This window comes from Clinocottus analis, unplaced genomic scaffold (genome assembly GCF_023055335.1).
Source record: "Clinocottus analis isolate CAN_PGR_092001 unplaced genomic scaffold, fCliAna1.0.p SCAF_13, whole genome shotgun sequence".
NCBI classification, from domain to species: Eukaryota; Metazoa; Chordata; class Actinopteri; order Perciformes; family Cottidae; genus Clinocottus; species Clinocottus analis.
This window is the reverse complement of record NW_027175854.1, coordinates 4904218-4931325: the sequence shown is the minus strand read 5'-3', so window position 1 is coordinate 4931325 and position 27108 is coordinate 4904218. Positions and strand designations below refer to the sequence as shown.

The 27108-nt window shown below is 41.3% G+C and overlaps 2 protein-coding genes across 3 annotated transcripts; both read right to left on the bottom strand.

Annotated features, from left to right (window-relative positions):
* Positions 1–689: 689 nt before the first annotated feature.
* slc27a4 (solute carrier family 27 member 4) lies at positions 690–18997 on the bottom strand. Of its 2 annotated transcripts, none has more exons than XM_068574115.1 (14): positions 18865–18997; positions 14758–14919; positions 12490–12700; positions 12139–12322; positions 10567–10725; positions 9269–9338; positions 9026–9117; positions 8719–8828; positions 8278–8487; positions 7832–7958; positions 7178–7315; positions 6883–7047; positions 5797–5943; positions 690–5162 (listed from the first exon to the last, which is right to left on the bottom strand). In XM_068574115.1, exons 2-14 carry the CDS (start codon positions 14916–14918, stop codon positions 5005–5007), a joined length of 1932 nt encoding a protein of 643 aa, XP_068430216.1. In that variant the 5' UTR covers position 14919; positions 18865–18997; the 3' UTR covers positions 690–5004. The 2 variants fall into 2 exon arrangements, with proteins under 2 accessions (XP_068430216.1, XP_068430215.1); XM_068574114.1 differs by lacking the exon at positions 18865–18997 and adding an exon at positions 16414–16823.
* Positions 18935–22582, bottom strand: swi5 (SWI5 homologous recombination repair protein). Its single transcript, XM_068574116.1, has 5 exons — positions 22422–22582; positions 22148–22196; positions 21926–22029; positions 21537–21631; positions 18935–19058 (listed from the first exon to the last, which is right to left on the bottom strand). The coding sequence occupies exons 1-5, from the start codon at positions 22517–22519 to the stop codon at positions 18994–18996; spliced, it is 411 nt and encodes a 136-aa protein (XP_068430217.1). The 5' UTR covers positions 22520–22582; the 3' UTR covers positions 18935–18993.
* Between the last annotated feature and the right edge of the window lie 4526 nt (positions 22583–27108).

The window sequence follows — 27108 nt, the reverse complement described above, 5'->3', positions numbered from 1 at the left end:
TAAAAGCTCGACGAAGTACGGATCCGGCATTCAGAAGTATGAAAGGTGTTCATGATGCAGAATGGCTTCTGTCAGTGTTACATTGTTGCATTTTATTTATAGTCTATCGATGGTAAATAAATGCAGTAGAGAAAACAACATATTTCTTTCTTTCTCTTAGAAATACTTCAAATGTGTACTTATGTCAGCTGTGGTATTTTTAAAAAGAATACTGCCTTAATTCTTAGCTTAAAGTGAAGTTTGACAATTCAGTAAAGTTAGATACATTGTATTTATGAGCTCAGCTTGACTTTGCTAAAATGTATTCCATAAATGTCTTAGTTTTTGTTTTTTTACAATACATTGAGGTTCTCTATGATGCCCCTTTCTTTACGAAATAAAATATGTGAAAATGTGTATAGTACTGTGTAAATTAGAATAAATAGGGCCTGCTTGCTTTTTGTAATTTTATTTATAATATGAATCCATAATAAAAATCTCACAGGAAACCATCCAGTGACCCAAAGTGAACTGCTTAAGCGAATGATTGGTTCATTAAACAGCTGGCTGGGCTGTTAGTGTTTAAACTATTGAAACTCGGGTTAAACTAATGTTCAAATGTTTTAGGTTTTGAAACTCTCTGGATCCACTTAACACAACGGGCGTCGATCAAATTTGATCAATCACAGCAACAATCAGAGCACACGTGAACAATTTAAATAGGTTTTTATTAATAATGATTTTCCATTTGCAGCACTGCTTTTATCTCATTTTCTTGAAATGCATGATGTATACAGCTAGCCTTCAGTGGACAAGAGGACATCAGTGTGTGTGTGTGGGTCTCACACACACAGCACACCTCACACACCTCCCCTACATACTCCGCACAAGGCAAGAGCTGTCGCTTGTGCAATGAGACAACAAAATAAAGTAATACAAAAAAAAAAGAACTTTCACATATAGGCAGTCGCGTACACACTCGTTTCCTTCTCTAGCATTGCTTGATGTTCCTGAGGACCACGACAGGGAAACAGACAAACAAAAAGTGCAAAAAGCAATGTGAGAAAATGTTGATCAGAGGCATGGGGGACAGCGGTACAGAGACACAGCCAGGGATTCTGGATCTGGTGAGTAATGATCGCCTCATGCCAAACCTAACCAGAGAGGTGACTGGTTCTTGGATCACCTTGTTTTTTTTACAGTGTAATCAGAGATATCTTGACTTCAGTATGAGCTACTGGTGACAGTTTGATGTCAACTGAATAAACTTATATTTATATCGATTTTCGTGGCCCGGTAACATTTTTAGCCAAAGTGTATTTTAGGGACTGGGTTTAAATTCTGGGTTTAAATTTTCCAACGAGTTCAAAACATGCAGAGGATCAATAACAAACTGTTAATGTGTGTAAGATGATTTCATATGAAAGAAACAAGTGAAGTCAAGTGATTTCAACCAATAATAATAATAATAATCATGTGTGGTTTAATTTTCCCCAATACATTGCCATCTACAGTCGTTTAAATAGTAGTAGTTTAAATAGTCATTAGGTCTTTTCATTTGTCGTCCACAGACTGGATTAAATGATGGCATGGAAACGTTCACTCTCCCTTTTTTGAAAAAAGACACAGCGCCCCCCTCTGGCCAAACAGAGGTCACCAAAACCTCAATAAACCCGGTCCCGCAGAGGCTTTTTAAAAACAGTATCTATTAGCTGACCAAGACATTGTCTTATCTTGGTCGATATCTATTATTCCACCAATTGGATCCAGTAAAGGTTGCTCCCTGGCTGTTTCCTAGTTCCATTTATAAAAAAGTTAGAAAAACACAACTGCCCTTCGATTGTCTTACACTCATGCATGAAGCCCATTTTTTTTTTTAACATACCAAAATCACAAATGCTATGATTTCACGCAAAGAAAACAAAAGCAAATACACATAGCAGGAAAACAATCAAAGTGTAATTAACAGATCCTTCAAAAAATAATAATTTAAATTCATTAAAATAAAAAAAGGGGAAAATGGAAACATCTTATCCAGAGTGCTCTGCTGTGGGACTGGGTCAGGGTTGACAGCCCTCCGCCACAAGCATCATAACAGCCAAACTGTGTTCCCTTAGATACGTAACCTTTACTTCACAACACCGTCATACTCATTGGTCACTCATTTGCTTTTACAGACATTCATGAGCACATTTCACACTCATCATTAAAGAATAAATAAAAGTGAAAGCGCGACACGGAGGAAACAGAGATGAATCTAGATGTCTGTCAAACGGCTTTGTTGGTCTTTCCTCCCCTCTTCCCCCAAACAGGGAAATGATAAGTGAGAGCAACTTGGACAATCACTGCAGCAGACTGCAGCTGTCAAGGTCGCCTGCGTCAGTCAGTGCAAAGTTTGAACTAAGAAAAGCCGTTTGAACATATCAAGAATCAGTCTGCAGGAGACAAAATAGCCAAAGCATTGGCGGAATACAACTTAAAAAGGACAATAATAAGTCCTTGACACTGCAGCCAGTTACACAACCACTGTTGGCAATGGCCAGACTGGCTGTACTGTAGATGACTTTGGATGTGGTCAGTTGCAAAAGCATGACAAAAAGTCACGGGGTAATGGCAGACTACGCACAACACAAACATCGGCAAAAGATACTCGAGAACAGTTTTGACTGGGTAGTTGGAGCTTTGTCACCAGACTTCTCAAAGGTTCTCAAAAAAAAAAGAAACCTCCATCAAACACTAAATGACCTCCAAATAGGAAATATCTGAGATGTATTTAACTACTGTTTTTACCACCTTCTGAACATAAGGACAGCAAGATGAAGCAGAAACGGATAATGGAGAATGGAGGCTCGGTACCCGACAGAGACAGCGAGGATGGAACAGAAGTGCCAGCTCGAAGGGTTGCATCGCCAAGGGCAGAGAGGAAGAGGGACGAGGCGAGAGGTTTGAGATGCAGCGAATGGATTGGGCTGTTTGGCAGATACATGATGAGCCTCAACTGTGAAGATAAAGTAAAGATGCTGACCAATAGAAACTTGGGTGAACAATATCTATAAGACACCCAAGAAACAAAAAAGAAAGCCCAATGACACATCAACTTAACCTCTTCCTGCACCCGGCAGGATGAAGGTGCCAGTCGCTGGACTGCCATGTACCCTCCAGAATAAACGTATAAGCTCCCGTGATTTAGGCCAGCCTTGCGATACAAACTTGGAGACTATAGAAGATAGAAGCTGAACAACAGGTCTAACATGGGGAAGCACATGAGATACTATGTGTGGGCCAGGGCCTGTGAATCTGGGAGTGAACTCACAGTAAGGCACAGTGCTCTGCTTGCGTGGTTGATGGTGCGCATTCATGCTACTACAACCTCTGATGACAGCTTTTGCAAACAATGGACAAAACATCGATGACAAAGCACATTTTTTTCTTCTTCTACTGTTCCATGTCCTTCGCAACAATGTCCTCGCTCCCAACTTTGAATCTTTGGATCTTTCGGCTCTCTTGAATCTGGCAGTTCATCCGTCCTTAGCACCAGAATGTTGTTGAAAACACGAGTCCCCGATCAGATGATTTGGTGCTTCTCCATCTTCAGTCTTCTTCATAGGTTTCAGAAGAAAATACACTGTATGATAAGACTACCTTTGAGGACACAACCTGCACAATACAGCCACACAAACATACTGCATGTCAGCTCAGTATAAAAGTCCTGTTTATGGAAATAGCCTAATGTATTTAGCCCAGGGTTGAATCAATCAGATCATTTGACTTTGTGTTCCAGCAGCTGGTATAAAATGCATACTGCAGCTTGCTTTTTGAGGACTCCAAGAGTTTCTGAAGTGCGGATTTGGATACACGTAAAGCAAAAACAACCTGATACATTTCCACTAAAACAAAAGAGAAAGCTTTTACAACAACATAAAATAACACAACTTTAATATCATCTTAAATATGTAAACAAACACTACAACTTAAATATATTTGGTGTGATGCAGACATATTTAAATACAAATCTTTGTTTTATATCAGCTCCCATGTGGTGCGGCTGATTATTGCACTGCAAAAGCTGGAGCCCAAATGCACTTTAGTCAATATTTCAGCTTCAACCACTGGTCCAATTTGACGTCTGCAACCGCGGGTTACATGTCAGAGGCTTTCTGAAATCCCTAACATCTACATGCTGTTCCAACAACCTTGGTGTGCTTTGCTTATGTCCATCTCACGCTCTGTCGAGCGTGGTGGAAATTAAGACAAGGGGACCAGAGACATGCCAGAAATATTATGGTAGAGTTAACCTCAAAAAGCTGGAGTTGACATGCAAGTTTGTCGCTGCTGATTGTGCAGGAGAAGTCGGCGGTGGAGCCCCCAGTGTTTTAAGAAACAATCTCGCTGACAAAAAGAGAGACAGTCGAAGTCCTCATAGGTCCCTTCGTTGTCCCACACACACACACACACACACACAATTTTTGTACTGATTCCATTATCCTTCTCAACATCCTTTAAGTCTGTGGATATCTGTAGTTAATAGTTTTTTGCATTCTGGACGCCAGGCAACTACAACTCCACACATCCCTCCCAGTTGTGTCCCCCAGCAACACATGGTTCGGTGGACCAGGATGGATTGGTGCGGCTGCTTGAGGCCTGTGCGGGCAGGGATGGTGTGGCTATGAACGGTGGTTTCAAGTTACCAAATACTAGGTTTTGTGCCTCTCTCTGTGTTTGCTGAGGTAGCGAGAGGAGTTGCTGGGGATGGATGGATGGAGAGGTGCTGTGCGTGTGTGTGGCGTGCATAAGTCTGCTTTTAGGGATTTAAAAGAGCAAAGTGGTTTCGGGAATACAATGTGTGTGTAGACGTAAATGGGCATTTGAGTATGGATGCTAGGGAGTGTGTATGGCTATAACTTTATATGTATTTTATTATGGTCCTGCTTTCTGCTATCCTGGTGACGCAATATTGTCTTCTTTTCTGTATGTGTGTGTGTGCATCTATATGTACGTGTGTAGATGTAGTGGTCAGCCTGCGCATCACAACTTGTGTTTTCCTGACAGTATGGAGCGGTAAAGCTCCTCGTCCAGCTGCACATAAGACCCTCTTCTGGAATCCAGGAAGTAAAGTTTGTCCGACACCGCGTTCGGGTCAAAGCTGTCCCGACGCAAGTCCATCTTCTGAAACTTAAACGTTCCTAAGAAAGAGACAGAGAGATTATGTAGGTATTTCATTTTGCCAATAACGTTGTCATTAACTGTCTGAGGACCTGTGTTCACGTAACGTAACAGCGTCTTTTTTCAATCGTTCCAAATGAGGAGAGGAGCATACGTATGTATCCAAGTTGAAAATCTGAAATGAATTGAGAAGCTTGTTTTTTCTGTGCCGTCTAGCCGGAGACAGACAGACAGATAAAGATTGTTGCAGGTGAGCGTATGATTTTATGGCCATTGTCTCCAACATAATTAGAAGGACTTTGCTTCACTGTCTTACTGCTTTTCGGAAAATATTAAACACACCAATATTCAATCACATTTTCTTTATATGAGCAATATTTAGTGCACAAAGTAGAATTTAATGGTAATATCTTAAAAAGCATTGTAGTTCAAACAATATTATAGAGCTGCAATAATAGTCAATGAATCATTTAGCTCAGAAAATTAATCGCAATTATTTTGTTCAGTTAAGTCATTTTTCAAGCAATTTTTTTTTCTACTTTTCTTTTTTTTCTACTTTCAGCTGCTTACATCTTAATAATATACCCTTCGAAATCAAAATTATAGTTGAATTCAAATCAAGAGTGTGAAAGAGCGGTAAAAATAAAATCCTACCTGTCTTGTTGACCTCCGGAAGGAATCGAAGGAATACAGGTCTGGCGTATGGAGGAAGAGCTTTCTCCATGTCCTTCACAAACTTCACCAGGTCAGTTGATTGAGATGGATCAGCGACGGCGGCCATTCCAGCCTTTCCCTCTGCCCCTGTGCACGAAGAAATGTCCAAGTCAGAGGACTAGTTCTGTGGAACACTGAGGTTGAAGGTCAGACAGATGCTTGTGTTTGTGCAACGAGGCCTTGAATGCTGTGCAGAACATTCCTGGTGACTTTTCACTATCTCACATGTATAGTGCTGGGATGGAAAGAGACACTCGAAACCTTTATACATTATTGATTGTATTTGTGTATGTTTTTTTTATATAGTGTCCAGGCGAGCTTGTGAGCAACACTAATGGTCTCTTGAAATGTCTGTTGGTCTGTGCGTTATTTCTATTGTGGCAGTACGTCTTTCATATGCTGTTGTGATCTGTCTGACTTGCGTATTCCTCGTTATTCCACAGCGATCCTGCAAAACTAGCTTTGGGGATTAGTAAAGTTATCTAATTATATCTATCATTTAATCTAATCACAGTTACAGAAAGGTGGCAGCTGTGATTTTTCTCTGCGGAGCCTCAACTATGGTTCTGCTATATCTGTAATGACATTTAAAAATGGTACAATTCACTTAATGCCACAGTAAATTAAGAGCAAGCCAAATTACTGCAGCTGTACTTACAATAGATTGTACTCAACACGGTATGGTTCTTGTTATATATATATATATATATATATATATATATATATATATATATATATATATATATATATATGTATATATATATATATATATATATATATATATATATATATATATATATATATATATATATATATATATATATATATATATGTTCAGTTTTCCATTCACCTCTCTACACACACTGCAGGGACTTATCTTAAGACAAGCACAGGAAGCAGACATGTTTTTCGTGCCCACTCTTGCACAGCTCCAAATCAAAATGCCAACTTTCTTTGGACATGTGTTGAGGACATCACGTCCCGAACTAAAACAAATATTCAAGCATGTGTATTGACATATTTTACCTGGTACTTCTACTCCATAGACAACTACATCTTTCATGTCTAGCAGCCTGCTGAGAGTTCCCTCCACCTCAGTCGTTGAGACGTTCTCTCCTTTCCATCGGAAAGTGTCTCCTGTACGGTCCTTGAAGAACATGTGGCCGCACTCATCCATGATCAACACATCACCTGGTAAGAGAGTGGGGGGGGGGGGGCGATATATATCATATTAATTTAGTCAGCCAGCATGGGGTACAATGAATAACTCAAAATGTGTGTGTGTGTGTGTGTGTGTTGTGTGTGTGAGAGAGAGACTAACCAGAGAGATAGGCACTGTCTCCCTTCTTGAAGACACTAGTCGCTATCTTCTTGCTGGTTGCTGATTGGTTGACGTAGCCATCAAACCTCCGAAGAGGGTCATTCTGAATGATCCTGCCGACCAGCTGCCCGGGTTCACCTGGAGAGAGACAGAGAACAGAATAATGAAAGGATGTATATAACTGCCTATTATTCTGGCCAATCAAATGCTTTCCCACACATTAAATGGACTGTTTGAACTCCATCAGGGGTTTCAGAAAAGACTAAGAGTGTGTGATTGTATGTCTACAACGCTGACACTATAAACACAATGCAAGGCAATCATTTGGAGAGAGTTTGTTTAATCCTTGTTGAGCTGTTGAGTGTTTAACCCACTTCCTCAGCCAGTACCTTTGGATGTCAACATCTCCAGAAAAACAACTGCAGTGTGTGTGACTAGAGTAGTGATTTGTGGTAGATGTAAAATCAGAATGAGTCTTTGGGTTTCAATATCTTTATTCGACAAGCACATCGTACATACAGTACAGATGTACACCTAGTACAGACTATGTGTCCAGCTTTATTTCACTGATAAATGGGAATCGATGAACAGCTGCACTTTTAAGCTTTTCCAGGTTTAACGTTGACGTGTAATAGGTGTACAGGTTAAACTTACCAGGTTTACAGGGAATACAAACGCCATCAGATCCCCTAATGAGCTCCATGGTCTCCTCGTCAACCCTCACCAGTCGGATGGGGTAGACGAAGGGGAGGATCCGACTGTTGAAGCCACACGCTCCAATCTAGAGCACAGACAAAAAAACATGAACAAGGCGGACCAGTTCCAACGAGCCGGACTGCAACGCTGTGTGTTTGTGTTGACGAGAAGCTACCAAAACTGAAAACGACATTTTTAGAATAACTGATGGCTTAACATGAAGAGGATCCGAAAGAAAAAGCCAGTGAACGTAACGTGAATCACACTGAGGTGAGTGGGTGGCGGTAGTCGTGAGGGTTTCAGACGAGCCTATTTCACAAAGAAAATCGAAGCAAAAAAAAAAAAAACTAAACTGAAAACCTGTTTGGTCAGAGCATCATCACCACTTTGTCGCACATTCCCACCTTGTTATCAAAGTTGCCCAGGCTGCAGTTGCACTCTGTGGCGCCGTAGAACTCTGCGATCTGTGGGATATTGAAGCGGTTCATGAACTCCTCCCATATGGACTGGCGCAGGCCGTTGCCCAGTGCCATGCGCACCCGGTGCTGTTTCTCCACGTCCCGAATCGGTTGGTTCAGCAGGTATCGGCAGATCTCACCGATGTACTGCACAATCTGGAGGAGAATGGAGAAGGATCATAGTGAGAAAAAAAGGGTTTAGTGATGAGACAGAACATAGATATGCTTTAATATGGAGCTTAGAATAATGAAAAGGGGATTTAGAGGGATTTACTAGGGAAGATCAGGAAATATTAAGACTATCAAGAAAGAAAGTGTTAACAAATTCATCGTTTGAGTAACACTGAGATTGTGGTGTTATACTCTGCTCGCCACATTACTACTTACAGTGCAGTTGTATTTGGCACAGTCGTCCCAGAAACGCGAGGCAGAGAACTTCTTTCGTATGACTACAGTCATGCCATGTATTATGCACTGGCCCACTCCCACAATGTTACCTGTGGGGAAATAATTATGAAATATCAACAACATGCAACTTGTACCCCATTCTATGTCAGCAGATACAGTCAAGAACAACAAGACTAACTTTGCTGATACAACAAAACAAAAACAGACAAACTTACTGACATGAGGGAACGTTGAATATTTTAATTTGTAAAATGTCAACTTCAATCCCACACATTTATAGTTTTACCTGCAGAGTGGTAGAGTGGAAGGCAATCATACAACACGTCATCTGAGGTCATCCTGAAGCCATAATATACCAGGGCTGCCATGCGATAGTACCTGAAAACCAGGGTGAGGCACGGCAAAAGAAGAAAGTCAGAAATTAGTTTGATATTAGTTTGATATATTTCTCTTCGAATAGTTTATACTGCGCATGAAAGCGGCATGCATCAACAAAGAGAGCAGCTGCAGCCGCATGGCTCCTTCCTACCTGCTGTGCACAACAATAGCAGCTTTCGGCATCCCAGTGGTTCCTGACGTGTAGATGTAGAACAGGCGATCTGAAAAAAGACAGCAGGGTGAGAGGGAGAAGACTTAAATGTCAACAACTCTATGTGCTGTGACTGGTGCGCACTTCGGGGACTCAAATATGAAGCTCGGTTATGTTCAAATGTGTTATTCCTTTTGAAATAAATGTTGCTGAATGCTTACTTCTGATTAGCTGTGCAAGGGTGTAAATGGTCGGCTTTGATTCTTAAATAAAGGTCTGAGCACAGTTCTATTTGAAAGCTAATTTTGAATGAGCTACTGCTATACTATACTATAGAGGCAGAATATAGTTAAATCCCTGATTAAATATTGTAAAATTACACAAACAAGTTTCTTTTTTTTTCTAGGATAGTAGGATGTGTAAGCAAAGTGTTCAATGCTTAGACTCCGCGATGCAGTTCAGACCCAAACTCCTGCATTCTTGTGCTTGGATTTTGCTTTCTTGCTCTCAACCAATCGTATCTGTCATAAACTCCAACCGCTAAACAGAAGAAATACACAAATTTCTGAGCTTATAGCAAGAGATCTGGATTATGGTGTCTGTGTGCTACTTTATAATCAATGTACAAACTTTACACCCTTCACTGAGTTGTTTCTATATCAGCGGATCGGGTGCCAAGTATTGCCAAGTGTGAATAGGAACAAAGGTCACAGGTTTTATTGCTGCTGCAGTCTGCGTGGCTTTCTGTGATTAGATATAGTGTTCAAGAGCAGAAGTGAGTGAGCAGGTCTCCTCTAGCTAGTTTTTCCTTATGTGAACCGAGGCTTTCAGGAGAGATTGTAGTGTATGCCCTACAGATTGTAAAACCCTCAGAGGCAAATGTCTGAAAGAAATATGATTTACATGATTTGATTGTTAATGCCGTGGATTCAATTTGTACTCCCTTTAACCAATGTTCTGTATACAAGTTGCCTCAGAAACAAGAAAACCAATATAATCTCTCGTGATGAGTCCTCAGTAATTGTAATTACTCATAACTTGTCTACGCTATTGCTGTATCAGTAAATGCACACTAATCCACCTAAAATCCATTTAAATTGCTGTATTACGTAGGTTTAAATAAGTACTGTAACTAGATTTTATTACTCATGACCAGCACATCTGTTGTTTTATGCTGAATTATTGTTAATACACCACAGAAAATATCCTCTAAAATTACACCCAAACTGTAAAATGAGTTTTTGTTTAACGTACATCTTGGAACTATTAACATTGTTGCCATCTGTTCATGCTCTTACCTGTGAAGCAGCGTTGCGGCCGGCTCGGCAGGTGAGACGGGGCATTATCCAGCAGGGGCTCCAGGCACTCGGTTCCCTGTGGGACTCGTTTGGGGTCCCAGTCTCCCGAACAGAACATCTGCACTTCTCTCCTCATTAAACTGTGGACCTCAGACACCGCTGTGAGTGGAAGAGAAACACATTAAAATAGGTTTAATACATTTTACCATCCCAAACGACAAGTGGATTTCATGAGGCACAACATTTAAACACCTCCAGACAAGAGAAGAAGGAGGTACATGGCAGAGTAACAAGGCTAGAGTAGGTTGAACTAACTTGGGGTGTCAGGTGGAAGGTGAGGGAGTGAGAGAGAAATACCTTGACATAAGTGTGCAGTGTGACAAAAGGGTATGAGAGTATCAATATGTTAGAAGGGAGCTCTCATACTTTCCCCCTGTAAAAAGAGTGTAACTTAATGTAAAAGCCTTATGTCATGCTGGCTCAGCATTTATGCTACTGGCTTGACTTTGGCCTGCTCTGTCGCAAAGAGGCTGCATTTCCAATTACTTAAAGGTAGAAAGCACAGGACCAGTTCACGATCCAACGCAAACACTGTTCCATCAATCCCGGGATGAACAGCTCAAAACGTAGTCACTCTTTATCACTGCTGAGATCAGGGAGGAGGAGATTGAACCAGATCCGCAATTCATTTTTTACCATGCAACTGAGCCGCTGCAATTCCACATCATGAGTGTCTCCCCAGTGCGAGCAATGTAATAATACACCATGGGTTAGTATATTAGACATTAGAGCAAGGTTATGCTATGTTAATTTGTTTATCTATTATGTTTCTGTGGGTTCTAAGCTCTGACCTCAGGGTTCTATGGCATTGATCATTACATTTTAATCTTGGCATCGTGTGCACTGTGAGATTGGTTTTATTCGTATCTCTGAAATAAGATATGGTGATTGGATGTCTTCCACAGACTCTTTGATGCGTGGAGTACCTCAGGTGTCCGTCTCTGGCCTCCTGCTGGCCCTTTTTTCCCCTCTCTTTCAAGTTTCAAAACCACTTCATCACCATCAGAACATGCCTTAACAAAGTTCAGATCTGACTGTCAAAAAAGGTGCTATAAAAAAAAAGTCAACTTTTTTCCCAAGATTTTCTTTTCGGAGACACTGTGATTTCATTTTAGTTTATCATTTATCAGTTTGGTTTTCTGACCAGCTCAGTCCTTGAGCTGCAGATTGATGATGGGGATATTTCTCCAACTCCCTCTTTATTACGTCTTCCCTTCATCAGCCATTTAAAGCTCCATTGACGGATATTGAAGAGACACCTGCTCTGAAACCCATCTATCTTTTATGATCTCTGTTGCTTTCTCTCTGCACCACTCACTTCTCTCATCACAAAGGAAACTAAAAAAGTACTCATCAGCAGAAATCAGTGCTGTACAGATTGCAAAGGCCTTTTAGAGGATCTTCAGATTTCAGGCTGTTAAAACTCGAAACAAAAAAAAAGATCTGCCTACATATGGTTCAGATGCTTCTCTAAACCCTAACTCTGCAATCCTCAATCCTCCTAGCTCTTACCTTCATTCAGCTCTGAGCCAAACACCACAGCCTTGGCATTGGAGATGGTGACACAGTGGACCAAGGCCTCTAGTCTCAAATTGAAGTTGATAAGTGCGGCTTCTACTCCAATTTTGGCCATGCCAAGCCAGAGGCCCACATACTGGGATCTGTTCTCCATGAAAAGAGCCACCACGTCGCCGTCCTGAAGAAAGAAACCACCAAAGGAAGGGCTTTTCATCAACTGATCGAGTAAAGTTTATTATTATTTAACGTGAGTCTAAAGTGGCCATGTCATCCCCTATCCTGGAAGGAAGAAGCCTCTTTCCCCCCCCAATTCCTTCAGGAATATTTTGTTTTGTTAGGACCTACCTTGAAACCTCTTTCCAGCAGCAGGTTGGCCACTTTGTTGGAGTACTCATCCAACTGTCGGAAAGTCCACTTTTCCCCAGTCCCCTCGAAGATCAGTGCCGTTTTGTCCCCGTGGCGGGCCACCGTTTCGGCAAAGATTTTGGGAATGGTGTTCTTGTCTCTGAGGTGGCGTCTGACATTCATCTTCACCTGCAACAGCACACCTGCCGCACTGAAGGAGCAAGAGAAAATATTATTAAAATGGAGAACTCCATTACAACTCTTCAGTTACCATAATTCTGGTATAATTTGGTTACAATTCTTGCAGCTTGTGTTGTTTTTGCACTTTTAGTGACAGGTATGGTAACCAGTCACATCCTCTGCACAGTAAACGCATTAACGGTGAGAAATTAAACAACAAACTTAGTATATTCTTTGGATAATGTTCAGCAGTAATATAATGTGTGCATAATTTGCAGCTAGCAGGCCCACATTTGCCAAAGCACTGGATATGCCATTTAGAGTAAATAAAAACATTTATAAATACTTATTAAATAGCTCATTTACATCTGTAGTGGACCAACTAAGGTCATCTGTTTCCTATAATGTGCAAAAAACACAGGACATAAAACATTATGACAGAGATAACTGGGTGGGTCCAAAGTCTACCAAAAGATGTCACTTGGTAATTTACATTTATGGTGCAAATGCGCAGATAGTGGGCAAACTCCAGAGCACTGTATTACTACACAAACATCATACAAATCTACTGAGCCTAGTTACCTCACGTCTATAGTTGTCGCTGTCATTAGTACACTTAACTGTTTGGGGCTCATTCTGTGGCAACAGAGGAGCTGCATAACTCCCTTCATCATCATCATCATCATCATCATCATCATCATCATCATCTTTCTCTCAAGATACTTTTTTGCTATTGTTGGCAAAGTGACTTTAGGAAAAGATCTTTAATGAATTTGATATTATTAAATTCTTCTAAATTCTTCTTTCTTTATTCACCTCCATGATTTTCATATTGGAGACAAACTGCACTACACCATTGTGAAAAAACAACAACACACAGGCTCTACACCAACTAAACCAGCTGGTGACAATCACCAATACTTGCAGGGACAGAAATGTAAATACTGGAGGTTGGTTTAGCTCACAAAGGCATTAAGGTGTGAACAATTGTGCTTCTTACAGTGGAAATACCTCAGCCTCGTCACAGTACATTACAAAATAAGAATGTATGAGTCACTGGGGAAACGGCATACTTTGACAGGGTCAGATATGGTACAATTTTAACCTTGTGGCTTCAGGCATTATCAACATATGGACAAATAATGACAACGGTATCAGAACTGCACTTAAGAGCGCGTGAGTGAGGGGTATTTGCATATGAGCATGTGCACACAACTAGGTAGCTGAAGCGAGTAGCAAGTCTAAAGAAGAGGAAACAGTTATGGCAAGCTCTTATTGTGATAATTCAGCAAAAGGCTTTTAACATACAGCTTTGGAAACTGTGATTTATGACTCTAACCAATGAAAGAAAAGAAGCTCTTTTTTGGACACAATGGGTCACAGAAGCGCTGATTACTTCTGGTTTCGTCAGTATGGCTTATATGTCATGGAGAGGTCATGAACACTTTTACAATTTCCTGTTTTACCATACTTAGAGCTGTAGAAGAAAAAAAGGAAGTTAATCACAAACCACATACCATGGTAACCCCCAAATGTAAATATTGGCTTTAGGTAAGACAGTTAGAAGATCTGTTCTTTCTCATTCCTCTCTATTGTCCTTTGTCCTTCAGTACAGGCTGCCTGACATATCATTTTCAAACCTGAAACAGGAGCATGCAGCTGGTCACTATAAAAGCAGCCTTTTTGCATTGTTAAAGATGTGAGAACACGTAACTTGCCAATCTTCCTCCGATGGACAAACTTGTTATTACAGTAACAAGTTCACAAGTCCACTAAGGAAACTGCAATCATCACTGCAATGTCCTTCTAAAGCGTAATGACACTCAAATGTTAAAAGTTTTAAACTGTACATTGAGATAATGATAGGCCTACAGTTACACAGTGTAGTGACACTGTACTATATTTTGGTCGTGACTCCCTTTAACAGCAGGCAAAACCTGGCAGGTTGAAAAAAATGGCGACATGAATAAATAAATGTGAATCAATAGAAATGATTTCAAACGCGAAAAAGAAAAACATTCAAATGACGTGACTTTTCTGTGTTTCTTTAACACAGGAACCGTGCCAACACAAATTCCCCACACTTACTGTAAGTCTCTGCCAATTGTTTTGGCAAAAATCTTCAGGAAGCTCCATCCTCCGCTTCCCAGGTAGAAGATCAGGATGGCTGGGAGAACCTGGTACCACGGCAAGCCCACCAGCAGCCTCAGCAGGAACAGCAGGGCTGTGGAGCACGCTAGACGCATCATCCTGAAAGAACGCACAAGTACGAATAAACGTAAACACACAGATAATGGCTGCAGACCGCCGCAACTATCACAAACATTTCAGACCAAACATCAGTTCAGTAGGAGAAAGGTTAGATGTGGTTAAGGTAAGCAAAGTCAACGGATGTTGAACAGTCCCACGATGGTATTGAAAGGAAACCGCTTCAAGAATGTAATCTACTATGATTTTGGTGAGACATCCTGTGCCCAAATGAATCAACTGACTCAGCTCTGGTACACCGCGAGCTGGCAATACAGTACATGAGGAAGAGGTTACCCATATGAAACCAGTCATATACTGTATAGTGTCATGCAAGTGTTCTTAAACATGTACAACTAAATTCATGTTGTCTCACATCGGCAGAATAAAACAGAGAATCCTTGATATTTATTTTCCCCTCCAGTTGAATAACACCCAAGGCTACGGAGACCTTGAGGGAAATCCTAACTCAAAGCAAAGTGTCTATAGTGGCAGCTGAGAGCAGCAGACGACAGTGTGTGTTGACATTAGTGTTCAGTGCCACCTGATAGCTAGGAAGATGATCCTAAAGCAGTAAACGATCTACTTATTATATATTATTTAACCTATGCAAAAAAACAAACCCTGCAGGATTTTTATTTCACAACAACTGAGCATATTTGAAAGATGTCCGTTTAATGGCAGAAGGCCTGGAGCTCTTTTTCAAGAGCCAAGATGCTGACTGCTATGTCTATCTCTGTCTCCCTGCACGAGGATGTAATGATGATGGCTTCATCATAGCAATTCAATATGTCTGCGGCTATAATATAAACCCCACGCTGTGTTAAGACTAGCACTCTGAGTGTCCCACGGATCGACAAAATCGTGTTTTTTTTTTTACAAATCTAGGGGAGGAATATATAAATTAAGAGAGCATGAGCCATTCACACTGACAAGAAAAGAAAAAAAAAAGCTTCATCATTCGCTGCCGCTGCACCCGGAAATTCAAGAAACGCGTAGCATCATATTGCGCTAGTGGATGGAGGAAACGACAGCGAGGCTCTTCGACTACGCCTCGCTAACCAAGCCATGTGCGCCTTCAGAACCAGGGCCGTCCACCGTTATTGGACAATATGCATCGTGCTAACCTGATGTAGGTTATCACGCGAGCAGGCGCGCCTGGGGAGCAGGATGCGCACCATATTGCGGCTGGACAATGTGAGAGCAGCCTCGTTCAGGGAGACGATGCATGCTGAATATGCAGCCCACGTTCACATAAATCACCTCTCCGTGGACCGGGTGCTGCTTGATATTAAAGCGTCACCGAGTCCACTCAGTGGGTCGATCGCCCACAAGGTTGCCAGAGGACAATAAAGCCGGGTCTCTTTCCCTTTTCTCCTATAGCACGCAATAAGCAGAGCCACCCGTAAAGTTGAACATCGCGGGGGCGCACAGTCATCTCTGTCTGTGGCTGTTTTGTGTGTGTGTGTGTGTGTTTTTTTTGTGTTGCTTTCATACCTTGCACCTCGTCCACACCGTCACAGCATGTAGGTGCGTAGAAATCCCCGACGTGAAACCCGTTATGTGCGATCTCGCCCTGATCGGCTTACAGGCTCGCCTCGTCGCCCTGTCCGCTCCTCTCCGCCGCTCGCTTGGCTTGACAGAGGCTCACAGAAACGCACGAAGAGACAGGCACACGCACCGGGATCCCCTCCTGCTCTAATACCACAATGAGCTGCTTGCTCCTCTCCTCCCGTGGGTCGCGAGTCAAATTCGCCTGACTGCGCGCGTCGACTTTGGCCCCGCGATCATCATCCGTCCATTGTCGCAATTATTGATATCATATCTGGGATCATTGTAGCCGATAAGCTCGCTAGCAAGCGTAATTCAAATGACCTTATAATTTTTCTTAGCGTTGCGCCCGCCCACCGCCGTCAACGACCCATCAGTGCATCAGGAATAAGCGCAGACGGACAGGTGCCCGGGCCAATCGGCGACGGCGGTTCTTCATACATCCCATCCGGCCGGGGCGGGGTCTGCGGCTCTGGCGAAGAGGAAATGCGGTGCTGGCCTGCTCGCCGACAGAAAGCGTGATGGGTTTCCACCCGCTTGTGACAAGACCCTGATGCGGATCCGTGTCGATTAAAAGGAGCGCTGCGCTGCCGCACATCAGCCCGCGCCCGGCCACGAGATGCGCAGTGATTGCGCATAGAGGGACCCCCGCAGAAAACTGAGGAATGAGGAAGAACGGGGTGTCACAAAATAGCCTGTTTCCTATCTTGTTGGGGCCACCAAAGCCAAGATCTACCCTAAAATCCATCAGCTTGCAGGTTTTTGCTGCATCAGCGGATTACTTTAATTGAAAAGCATAGCTGTGCAAATACAAACCTCCAGTTGTCTTTGCACTCACATGGTTGGCATTTAATAAATATGAAAATACTGTGGGTGTAGCTTCCATATGCTTAAAAGTACAGTAAGATGAATATAACTGCCACATTACTGTCGGTGGCTGTAAAATTAAAACAATGTGTCTTGCCAATTGTGCTGTCAAATTCCTTGTATGTGCAAAAATGTTGCCAATAATCGGTGATTGTGATTACTTCGAAGCCAAGGGGAGTCTTGTAGAACACAATAATGCAGGATCATAACTTAGGCCTAGTTTTGAATGGCAGCAGGAGGCTGACACTTCCCACAGTGTTCATAATAGCAATGTGAAACATCACCTTATCAGGGAACATTGCAAAAGACATAAAACAGAACTGTGGGTAACTGTTTCAGATTAAACAAGGTTACTTCCCTAATGATCTATTCAAGTGAGCGCACATAAATGCAGATATATGTTTAACAATACAAAAGACTTATCAGATACAACATTTATCATTTGGGCTCCACTGATAAACAATCATACTGTGTTCACCACACTGACCCCAGCATGTGAGATGGTAAATCAAATCATAAAACACGATGTAAAAAATTGGGATGAGCTTTGACCCGCGAATGAAAGATTAAAGAGCAGGCACACCTTTTATCATTCACTTACAACTCCAAACGAAGTGACGGACACCCATATACTCACAAACACACAGCCAAGCAGAGCACCATTAGGGCCCGGCACTATCAGTCCAAGAAGATACATTATCAGTGGTTCCCAGACGGATAAGAGCACGCCTAGTATAGTCTGCTGTTAGCCTGTGTGGTATGTTCGGCATACTGACATTTACATGCAAGAGGAGCAGAATTGTGGAGTCTTTTTTCTTGAAATATTGGAAGCAAAAATCCAATGCTTTTAAGTTGAACTTCAGATGGTACAGTGGAGAAAGGCAGGAAACACCAGTGTGATAGTTACCCAATATCCTTTTCCCCTTAACAGAAAGAAGGAGTGATTAACAGGACCGTAAAAGGGCAAACTAATGTGTCATATGTTGGGTGGAATTCAGCAGGCAGGCAAGTTATAAAAGTCAAAATAAGCTAGATGTATCCATTTCAATATCTGACTTAATGGTTGGACTAATTCATGTTAAATATTGTCAGTATATCGTTATACCTTCTGAGAGTTTATAACACAACTACAGGTATGTCATTCCACAAAATGTATGCTTATAGCTATGATGCGTCCAACTTAATTTTCATTGTGGACAATGAGGTGACAATACAAATGGGAACATAGTGTCTGTGGTGGTCTGACAGCCTTTATTCATTTCATGTTATCGTCAGTTTACAAAGCATAATGTATCAAGAGCTAGTGTATTTTATTTTAACACTCCAGCAATCCCTCTTTTGATAAATAACAAACCAAAGTCAGAAAAGTAATAAACACTCATGCAGTCATCCTCCAGTTAATGGTTTGAATAGATGGCCTCTGGAATATTATGTCTGAATGCAGGGCAAGCTTTATTCTCGTCGTATTTTGCCCATTCCCACTTTTGAAACCTTTCTCAGTGAACAAAAATACCAAGAAAATGTGCTAACCCGTGTCTGAAAGAGCAGGCTGATGTCAACACAGTTCCTCCAAATCAATCCTCCCATCTGAAAGGTTATTTGGTCTTCTCTCCTCAGGAACCAGTCTCACCACTGTGATTTCAGAGTTGTTGTTTTTTTTCAATCATCCAGTTCGAGACCAAAGTGGCTGTAGAGATCCCGCGTGGTGGCCCCCCTCAAAGTAGCTGCAAGATATATCAAAGTAAGGGTCAACAGGGTCAACAATCCTTAAAACACTGAACGAAGATCTCAGCCCTAACCACTTTAAATACAAGGCGTGCACTTGATGAGAACACAATATACAGTAGCTTTGAAATGCCATGAAAAAATAACCAATCTCCATGTTAATTTCTAAAATACAAAAGGAAAAGGTTAAGTAAACACACTGGTGATAAGACCTCCATTTATTATATATACAAACTGTATATTACAGGAATGACAATGTCAAATGTGTCATAAGGGAAGGTCTTGATTAAATAAATATCTCTAAACGTCTGAAAATGTGTACATTTTTAAGGTTTGCTGGGAGATGTGACAATGGCTTTATTGGCTCAGAGACAGACAGGGTAAGAGACACAAGGGGCAGTTGTCTGAGGGGAGTACTGTAGGGCATCTCTTGCCTCCTCTAACTCTCTCCTCTCAGATCGGCCTTCTCCTCCCTCTCAGAATAACCGCATACAACAGCAAGTGTTTTAGCATCGACTCTTTGTGAAAGTGTGTGTTTGAGAGAAAGTGCAGGATGGGAGGGACATAGAGGATGATAGCAAGTGTTTGTATTTGACAGTTTGTGACTGTATGCATGCGTCTGCATGGCAGACAGAGATTGTAATTGTGTTTTTGTGTGTGTGTGAGTGATGTGAAAGACTGCCATTGTGATAGAGGGGAAACACCACCTCCATTCACTAAGAGGTCATTATCACCCTGACTCGCCTCCGTACTGTACTGACCGAGAATTTAAAGAGATAGCAAGCTTTTAACTCACAGCATAGATTTAAAACCAGATAGCCCAGTTTTTCTTAACTGACAACCGCAGAAGGGGGAAATAAGTGACATTAAAGCATTTGAGGATAGTATTACTGATCCGTGTTGTTCCTGTGTACATAATCCACAAAGATCAGTCAACTAAATCAGAGGGTGTCCAGATTTTATTTGACACCTCACAAACAAGCAACTGCATGTAAAAGTAGGCAAAAAGTCATGTTTGTTATGACGCATGCACAGACCATAATTTGACTTGGCTGTGACTCATCACAACCTTCCTTCACAAGAGTGTAATGTGTGACCTCCACACTTCTTCCCCCTTATGCCGTTGCAACACATGCACACAAATATGTTTTAAAAAGGCACAGACTTACAGTTGTTGTCGCCTATTTACTTATACTAGTGTGTGCATAGACCGAAACAGGAATTAAGACAAAAGTTATAGGGAGAAGATGTGATCTCTCTGAGTAAGTAATTAGTAATTCAAATAAAGCGATTAAAAATAGGACCAAAAGTATTGCAATTTCAACGATATTATTATTTATGTCATCCTATCATGGATGACAACAATGCTTATCAATATTAGCCAACATATTGCTGGACACAGACCGTGAAAGCACTCTCAGTGGCTTTGGGAGAGGCAACAAATGACATTTTCCGGTGAAGTGTTAATCTAATGAAATGAAGGCTTTATGGGCAGGCCAACAGAATCTAAATGTCAACATAATCAGCGTTGCGGGATTAAATACTGTCCGGCGTTTTAATTAAGGGAAACAGAGCCGTGTCTTCGTTGCCCTCTGGTACGGGGCTGCACAACAACTTGACTACACTTTCCCTACAAGCTATAGTGACAATACCTAATGAGATAATATATTTTTCAAATGTGCTTTTAATGATCTACTTTGAAATGACTTGAATGTCAATTTGATCACATAAACATGGGCATGGCTACATATCCAGTTTTAGGATTATACTCCCATTTATTTTCTCCACAAATATAAATCTAAGCTATAATATATTATTGGTGCGTACCTATCAACATAGCATGAGGTATTAGACTGTGACAACAACAACAACAACAACTGTATACGACCATATGGTAATCATAATGTTGTCTTCGTTCAATATTTACATTCATCTCAGTAACTTAAGTAGTTTTAAGGATGTGATGACACCTTAGTACAGTTTGTTTTCTTTGGACTAAATCACACCAGAAAAAAGACATATTGTTGTATGTCTCATGTATTCTGTTCAGGGTTCACACTGCCTTATCATTAATGAGCCAAGAAGTTTAAAACATGAGTCAACTCATTCAACAGACAGTTTTGGTGAGCTGTCTTCTTGCAACACTCTTTTATTTTCGGTGTGGAAAATCTGCAAAAAAAATAGTTTAAAATGTCTTACATGATCATAACTGCAAATAGACATAATCTGTTATGTCCAGATGGAGGAGAGGATGCATCCTATAAATGGCTGCTACATTCAGCAGACCAGTTGCGTGTATACTGTGGGTGGTTTATGTTACCATCATACATACATTTTCCACACCTCAGTTCACTTGGAAGAAACATTAAACCCCTTACTACACTCCCCATGTGACCAATATGCCATTTTATTTGCTACTAAAAACTAGTGACATAAAATCTCGACATTTGTGACAATGTGACAAGTATTTCTCTTACCAATACGACCCAGGAGTGACTGTCCAATGTCTTTGATGTCATTGTATTCATGCAGCATATCAATATGATGCTCCAGTTCCTCGACTCTGCATCCCCTGGAAAAACACACACACACACACACACACAACTGGTTTCACAAAAAAAGGTATGCAGTTACACAAACTACAAAGAACTTAAAAAATACATCAGATTGACAAAACTATGCACAGGCATGAAGAGCACACAAACTTTAAAGGGTCATTCATAATATTATAGAGGAATTAACATGATGGATTCCCGGCCCTCCAACACTAAACAAAATCACCAAGACTACATGCATATAGCATATCATGGAAGTTAGACCTCAAGGACTGAAATACATGAAGATAAAAACACACAGCTGTACTCACTCAGCCCCCAGCTGTGCTATCTCTGTGTCCAGCTGCTCTCTTCTTCTCTCCAGCTCAGCTATTTCCTCTGCGAGGCTAATGTTCGCATTCTCTGTTACTTGAAGCTGTCAGGTGCAAAACAAACAACCATGATGCTGGGATGCACATGGATGTATGTGCACGTGTGTGTGTGCGTGTGCGTGTGTGTGTGTATTACAGAGAGAGAGATGGGGGTTTACTTACTGGTGATTTAAAGTTGGAGTGCACTCTCTTAAACTTGGAGGAGGGAGTTCTAAGGAGAGAGTGGAGGGAGCCATTGTTGAAGGTAGGATGTGTTAAACTTGATCAGAAAATACTAAATTATATTTGACAAGACAATATATTTAACAAATAAATAAAAAGGCATTCAACAGCACTTCAACAGATACAGATAACATATTCTATTAGCAACGTAACAACATTGACGTTACAGCGACAGCACCTATCATGTGACGGGGGCAACACTACAGAGCGTTACCTTTTCTGTGCTTCTTTCTTCGAGTCGTACCCCTCCGGTGTCGAAACTGGACAATTGCTGTGACTATAGTGAGTTTCATCAGGCTGCTCTGGGTTCATACTGTCTTTAATATAAAAGTGTGGTATAGAAGAAGCAGCAAATGGTCACCGAGAAAAGTAGGAAGTTCACAATTCGCGGCTGAGGTAAACAGACTGTTGATTGGTTCTTGAAACCAAGAGGCGGGACTTCCATAAATCCACTCTTCTCGCGAGAGTTTTGGGAGACTTCGCTCAAGATTTGCAAAATAAACCGATATTAGAACTAGTTCGCTCTTTTTGACACTTCTTAAACTATGAAACATCATGACTGTCCATAAACGACCTACAATATAATTATAATGTTTACTTAGTAGTCAGCCCTGAAGCTCAATTTAAACGGACTATTCTAGTTATGTAGTTTTGACATGTAGTGCTTGGTGTAGAATTATAGATTCCGTGACTCTAAAACAACTCACAACATAAACTATTTTGTGACCATTTAAATTAGGTTTTATTATTATGGAATATTTGTCTTCAAGCTGAATTTAAGAGGGTTTGTCTGTTTAATTATTATAACCAGAGTCAAATCATGTGCTTGTCTGGGATGTATCAACCTCGCCACTATCTTTATCAGACCACCAGATGGCGACAAAGTACAATTTAAGTTACCTCTTATATTCTTACATTTCTGTCAGCTGATTTCTCTCTCTCTCTCTCTCTCTCTCTCTCTCTCTCTCTCTCTCTCTCTCTCTCTCTCTCTCTCTCTCTCTCTCTCTCTCTCTCTGAAACAACCCACTCCCTTGTTGATTGAGGAAAGAAAATGCAATAAGAGGGACGTGATGGCATATATTCATGTGAACGTCTAAACTACTACTCTGAACTGCTCACACCGACTAAGCTGCCACTCAGACTTATTCAAAGCAACCAGCGGTCTAAATCCCAATCGGTGGTGGATTTTAAAAAGCAAAAGGTTATGTGCAATCCACATACAGACACACTTTTTCATCACATATGCAGGGCCGGTACAGTTCACGGGGGAAGTATCAAAGGAAGAGGAACACAGCAGCAGATTTAGCTCCTAAAACAGAGAGAAGGACAGAGATACAGGGCTCATCGAGACAAGAAGAGAGAGACAGACAAAAATGTGTATCCAGGGGAGTTGGTGTTGTGGGTGAGGAGGACATAACATTGAGTCTATTCTGTGTTGTGTCCTCAGGATTCATTGCTTATTTATTAGTTGTTATACAGAGACAGAGGGTCTGGAATGAAAAATTCAGACAGGAGGCATGGCCTTTTCTCCTTTTAGAAATCACAAGATTACACACACAAGGCGGTAATGGTCCTGCATGCAGTCATGTGTGTGTAACAGAGAGAGGGAGAGATTTGTGGAGGATCTCCATTTCTCCACAAATCTGACACAGCAATATGCATCCCTATGCATGTGTGTGTGTGTGTGTGTGTGTGTGTGTGTGGGTGTGTGTGTGTGTGTGTGTGTGTGTGTGTGTGTGTGTTACATTTTCTGAATGCCTGCTTTACATCTTAGGGTTTTATTAATCATGGACACAAAGCCATATGTTACATTTGTGAGTGTAACGATGACAGGGACAATTTTTTTCACAGCAAATGTTACTTACATCTGCTGTTATTGCTAATGTGAGTAGGTGTCTGTTTGTGATGTTGGTTGTACTTTGGTCTTTAGTCTGAGGAAAGTGCTCCTTCCTACTGTGCTATCAACCCCTCAAAGCTTGGACTCACTGCCTGTGTTTATTTTAGGCAGTTATGTCCATATTGGTGGAGAGGAACGCCAAGATAAAGGACTTAAGTACTGGCAAGGGATGTTCTGTATGGCTTCGCTATGCTCAAGAACACTTCTGTGTGCTTTATACACACACAATTGGAAGTTGTCAAGTGTGCAAATGTGGAAGTTGTCAAGTATGCAAGTGTGGATGGGTGAATTATTATTATTTGTGATGTGACAGTTTGACGAAAAGCACAGGTGTCGCTAATAACATTAATTATGGCTCAGTTGTATTCAGGTGTCCCAGTAAGTCGTGACAGTGTGACAGTGAGACAAAATGCACCGTAACCAGAACCCTGAGCGTAAAGCACCTAAAGGGAATACAGCTGTCATTCATTTTCTTCTTTTCCATTTGTACTCAGATATCTTTCTTTAAGTCCATTTTCTAGCATTTTCTGAGCAAACTCCAACCACTGAGGGAGCCTGTTAGATGTGATTGTCATGTATGTAAATATTAAGTTGACACATACCTATTTCCAAAGTGAAAAATCAACGTTAATGCTCAACACATTTGCATTTTCTTGCATCTTGCGGCAGACTTAATTAAATTTCAATTCCCTTTCGATAGGGAGTTTATTGTTTGCCCACAATCTACACAAAAAGAATAAATGAAACAGTTTACCATGATTTTTTTTGATAAAGATGTCTAGGAAATCAATTACTTTTTCACAATCTGAAGAAAGTTGCATATGAGGCTTTGCATAGTGAAACCAAATTTGAAAGGGGTGCATAAGAGGGAGGAGGTGGAAGAGGAGGCAGTGAGAGATGTAAATATAAGGAAAATTAGTGCAAGAGAGGAGATAAGAATGAGAATCAGAGAAGCGAACAGGACAAGAGATTGTAACAGCAGGAAGAGGCGAGGAAAGGAGGAGCAGGGATGGTAAGCTTCGGTTTGCAGCGTTGGTTGGAAAGCCTCATATCTACCATGTTCATAATTCATGGAGGGCCAGCCACTCCTTTGTACTGCATCTACATTCCACTACTGGGAAATTATGACCAGGAACCATAAAATAGCCACACACACACACTTAGCATGAAGTACTAAAGAGTTAGAGCGAGAGAGTGCACAGGGGACAGACAGGGTGGGAGAGAGTGTGCACACTGCTGCAGGATGAGTGGTAGATGAGGGGGATGATTCAAAGCATGTCATAAAACATCGATACACCTCTAAAGGCCGAGCTATACAAGCTCTGCTTACACTGGAGGCGATTATGCCTCTAAATAATTCACAAAGCCTGCACAAGCACTTATTCACACAAATACAGTACAAACTTTTATGCTAACAAATATAGAAATGTACAAAACACATACATACACCTCCGCATACAAATGCATATGCATACGCCTGCTGTGCACCATACCAGTATGAATCATCAATCACATTCTGGAAGGTTGGCCGGAGTAAACTTAGAGGGTAAGATTGGCGTTTATATTATCTTTTCAGACGCACCAGGAGCCTTGGTGAAGGACTCTTTGATGGAAAGCGACTGATAGATTGTTACGCCGCTTTAGTTATGAGGCAGACTCTTGCTGAGCTGGACAGTGTCGGCTGTGATGGAAGGATGTCGCCACAAACCTCCGACCTCACTTACACAACAACGTCTCAATCAAAACATTATTGATTCTCACATCAGGTGTTTGGGACTAAATGTTACAGATGCCTTTGCTTTTGACAGAGCTATAAAATAAAGCAGTTGTTTCTGAGCCAGGCTACAGTATACACTAAATGGTTCTAGACATCACACTAAGATGGGATGTTATTGGACAAGTAGTATCATCATATGTAAATCATGGGGACTGTAAAGAGAAATGTAAATAAATACTACTAATAATAAATACATTTGCAGCACTTTTCCTTGCTTGTGAAACGCTAGTGTGACAGTAATTCCCTGTTACAGTGCAGTTCATGTAGAAATAAATGAGAGTTTGAATGTAGCCACATTAAACCGAATCCATCATAATCTGTAAGGTTTTTTTCATGTGAAGTGCTGTTGTATTAATGCCATCTCAAAATGGCTATTCATGTCTCTGCCAGGGAGGCCTCAGTTTGATATCAGCTCCTATACGCCTCCATCTGTCTGTGTGTTCGGTGGTATGTGCTATTTCTCATTCATTAGCTCTGACTCATCCTTCTAATAACCACCTCCATTTCCTCTCTAAAAAGAGTTTTCAGGTTTTTCCTATTGTATGATTAGTCTGCTCGCCTCTCTGACTCACTTTGCTTATTGTCGGAATAAAGCTTCCCATTTTCATCTTTTAGCCGGATGACTTTGCATTGTGGCTATCATCTCCTCGCCGCTGACTGTCAGGTTGGTTTATCATCGCACTTAGCCGTGCCATTCTTGTCTCTTAGCCCTCCCATTGAAATATGTTTGCCGTCACGCTGCTTACCTCGTCCCCTCAGGGCGGACTGGCTCTGTGTGCAAACAGACCCAATCGTTGTTGCTGTGGTTAGAGGTTTGTCAGGCGTCACTTTTCTATACAGTTACGGTCCAATGTTTGACCTTTCACACACAATAAAACAGATTTCTCTCTGAGACATGTTTAAGATAAGATAAGATAATCCTTTATTATTCCCTCAGTGGGGAAATTACAGGATTACAGCAGCACCGCTCACAAGTAATACGATAAAAAAATAATCAAGTAATATAAATAAACAGTAGAACGGTAATTGCCCAAAGTCACAAATACAAGATTTGGCTCGGAGGGCTTTACAATCTGTACACATGACATCCCTGTCCCAGGACCTCACATTGGATCAGGAAAAACTCCCCCAAATAAAGATAGTAAAAACCCTTTCACAGGGAAAAAGGGGAAGAAACCTGAGGGAGAGCAACAGAGGAGGATCCCTCTCCAAGGATGGACAGAAGCA

Bases quoted from the DNA above. Each gene is read 5' to 3' on its own strand.
- slc27a4 (XM_068574115.1), bottom strand. From the start codon at position 14,918: ATGATGCGTCTAGCGTGCTCCACAGCCCTGCTGTTCCTGCTGAGGCTG. The intron at 12,323-12,489 runs GTAGGTCCTAAC...TTCTTTCTTCAG, and splicing joins TGCTGGAAAGAGGTTTCAAG to GACGGCGACGTGGTGGCTCT. The intron at 7,048-7,177 runs GTTAGTCTCTCT...CTCTCTTACCAG, and splicing joins AGACAGTGCCTATCTCTCTG to GTGATGTGTTGATCATGGAT.
- swi5 (XM_068574116.1), bottom strand. From the start codon at position 22,519: ATGAACCCAGAGCAGCCTGATGAAACTCACTATAGTCACAGCAATTGT. The intron at 21,632-21,925 runs GTGAGTACAGCT...GTGTTTTTCCAG, and splicing joins ATAGCACAGCTGGGGGCTGA to GGGATGCAGAGTCGAGGAAC. The intron at 19,059-21,536 runs GTAAGAGAAATA...TATATCTTGCAG, and splicing joins GTCACTCCTGGGTCGTATTG to CTACTTTGAGGGGGGCCACC.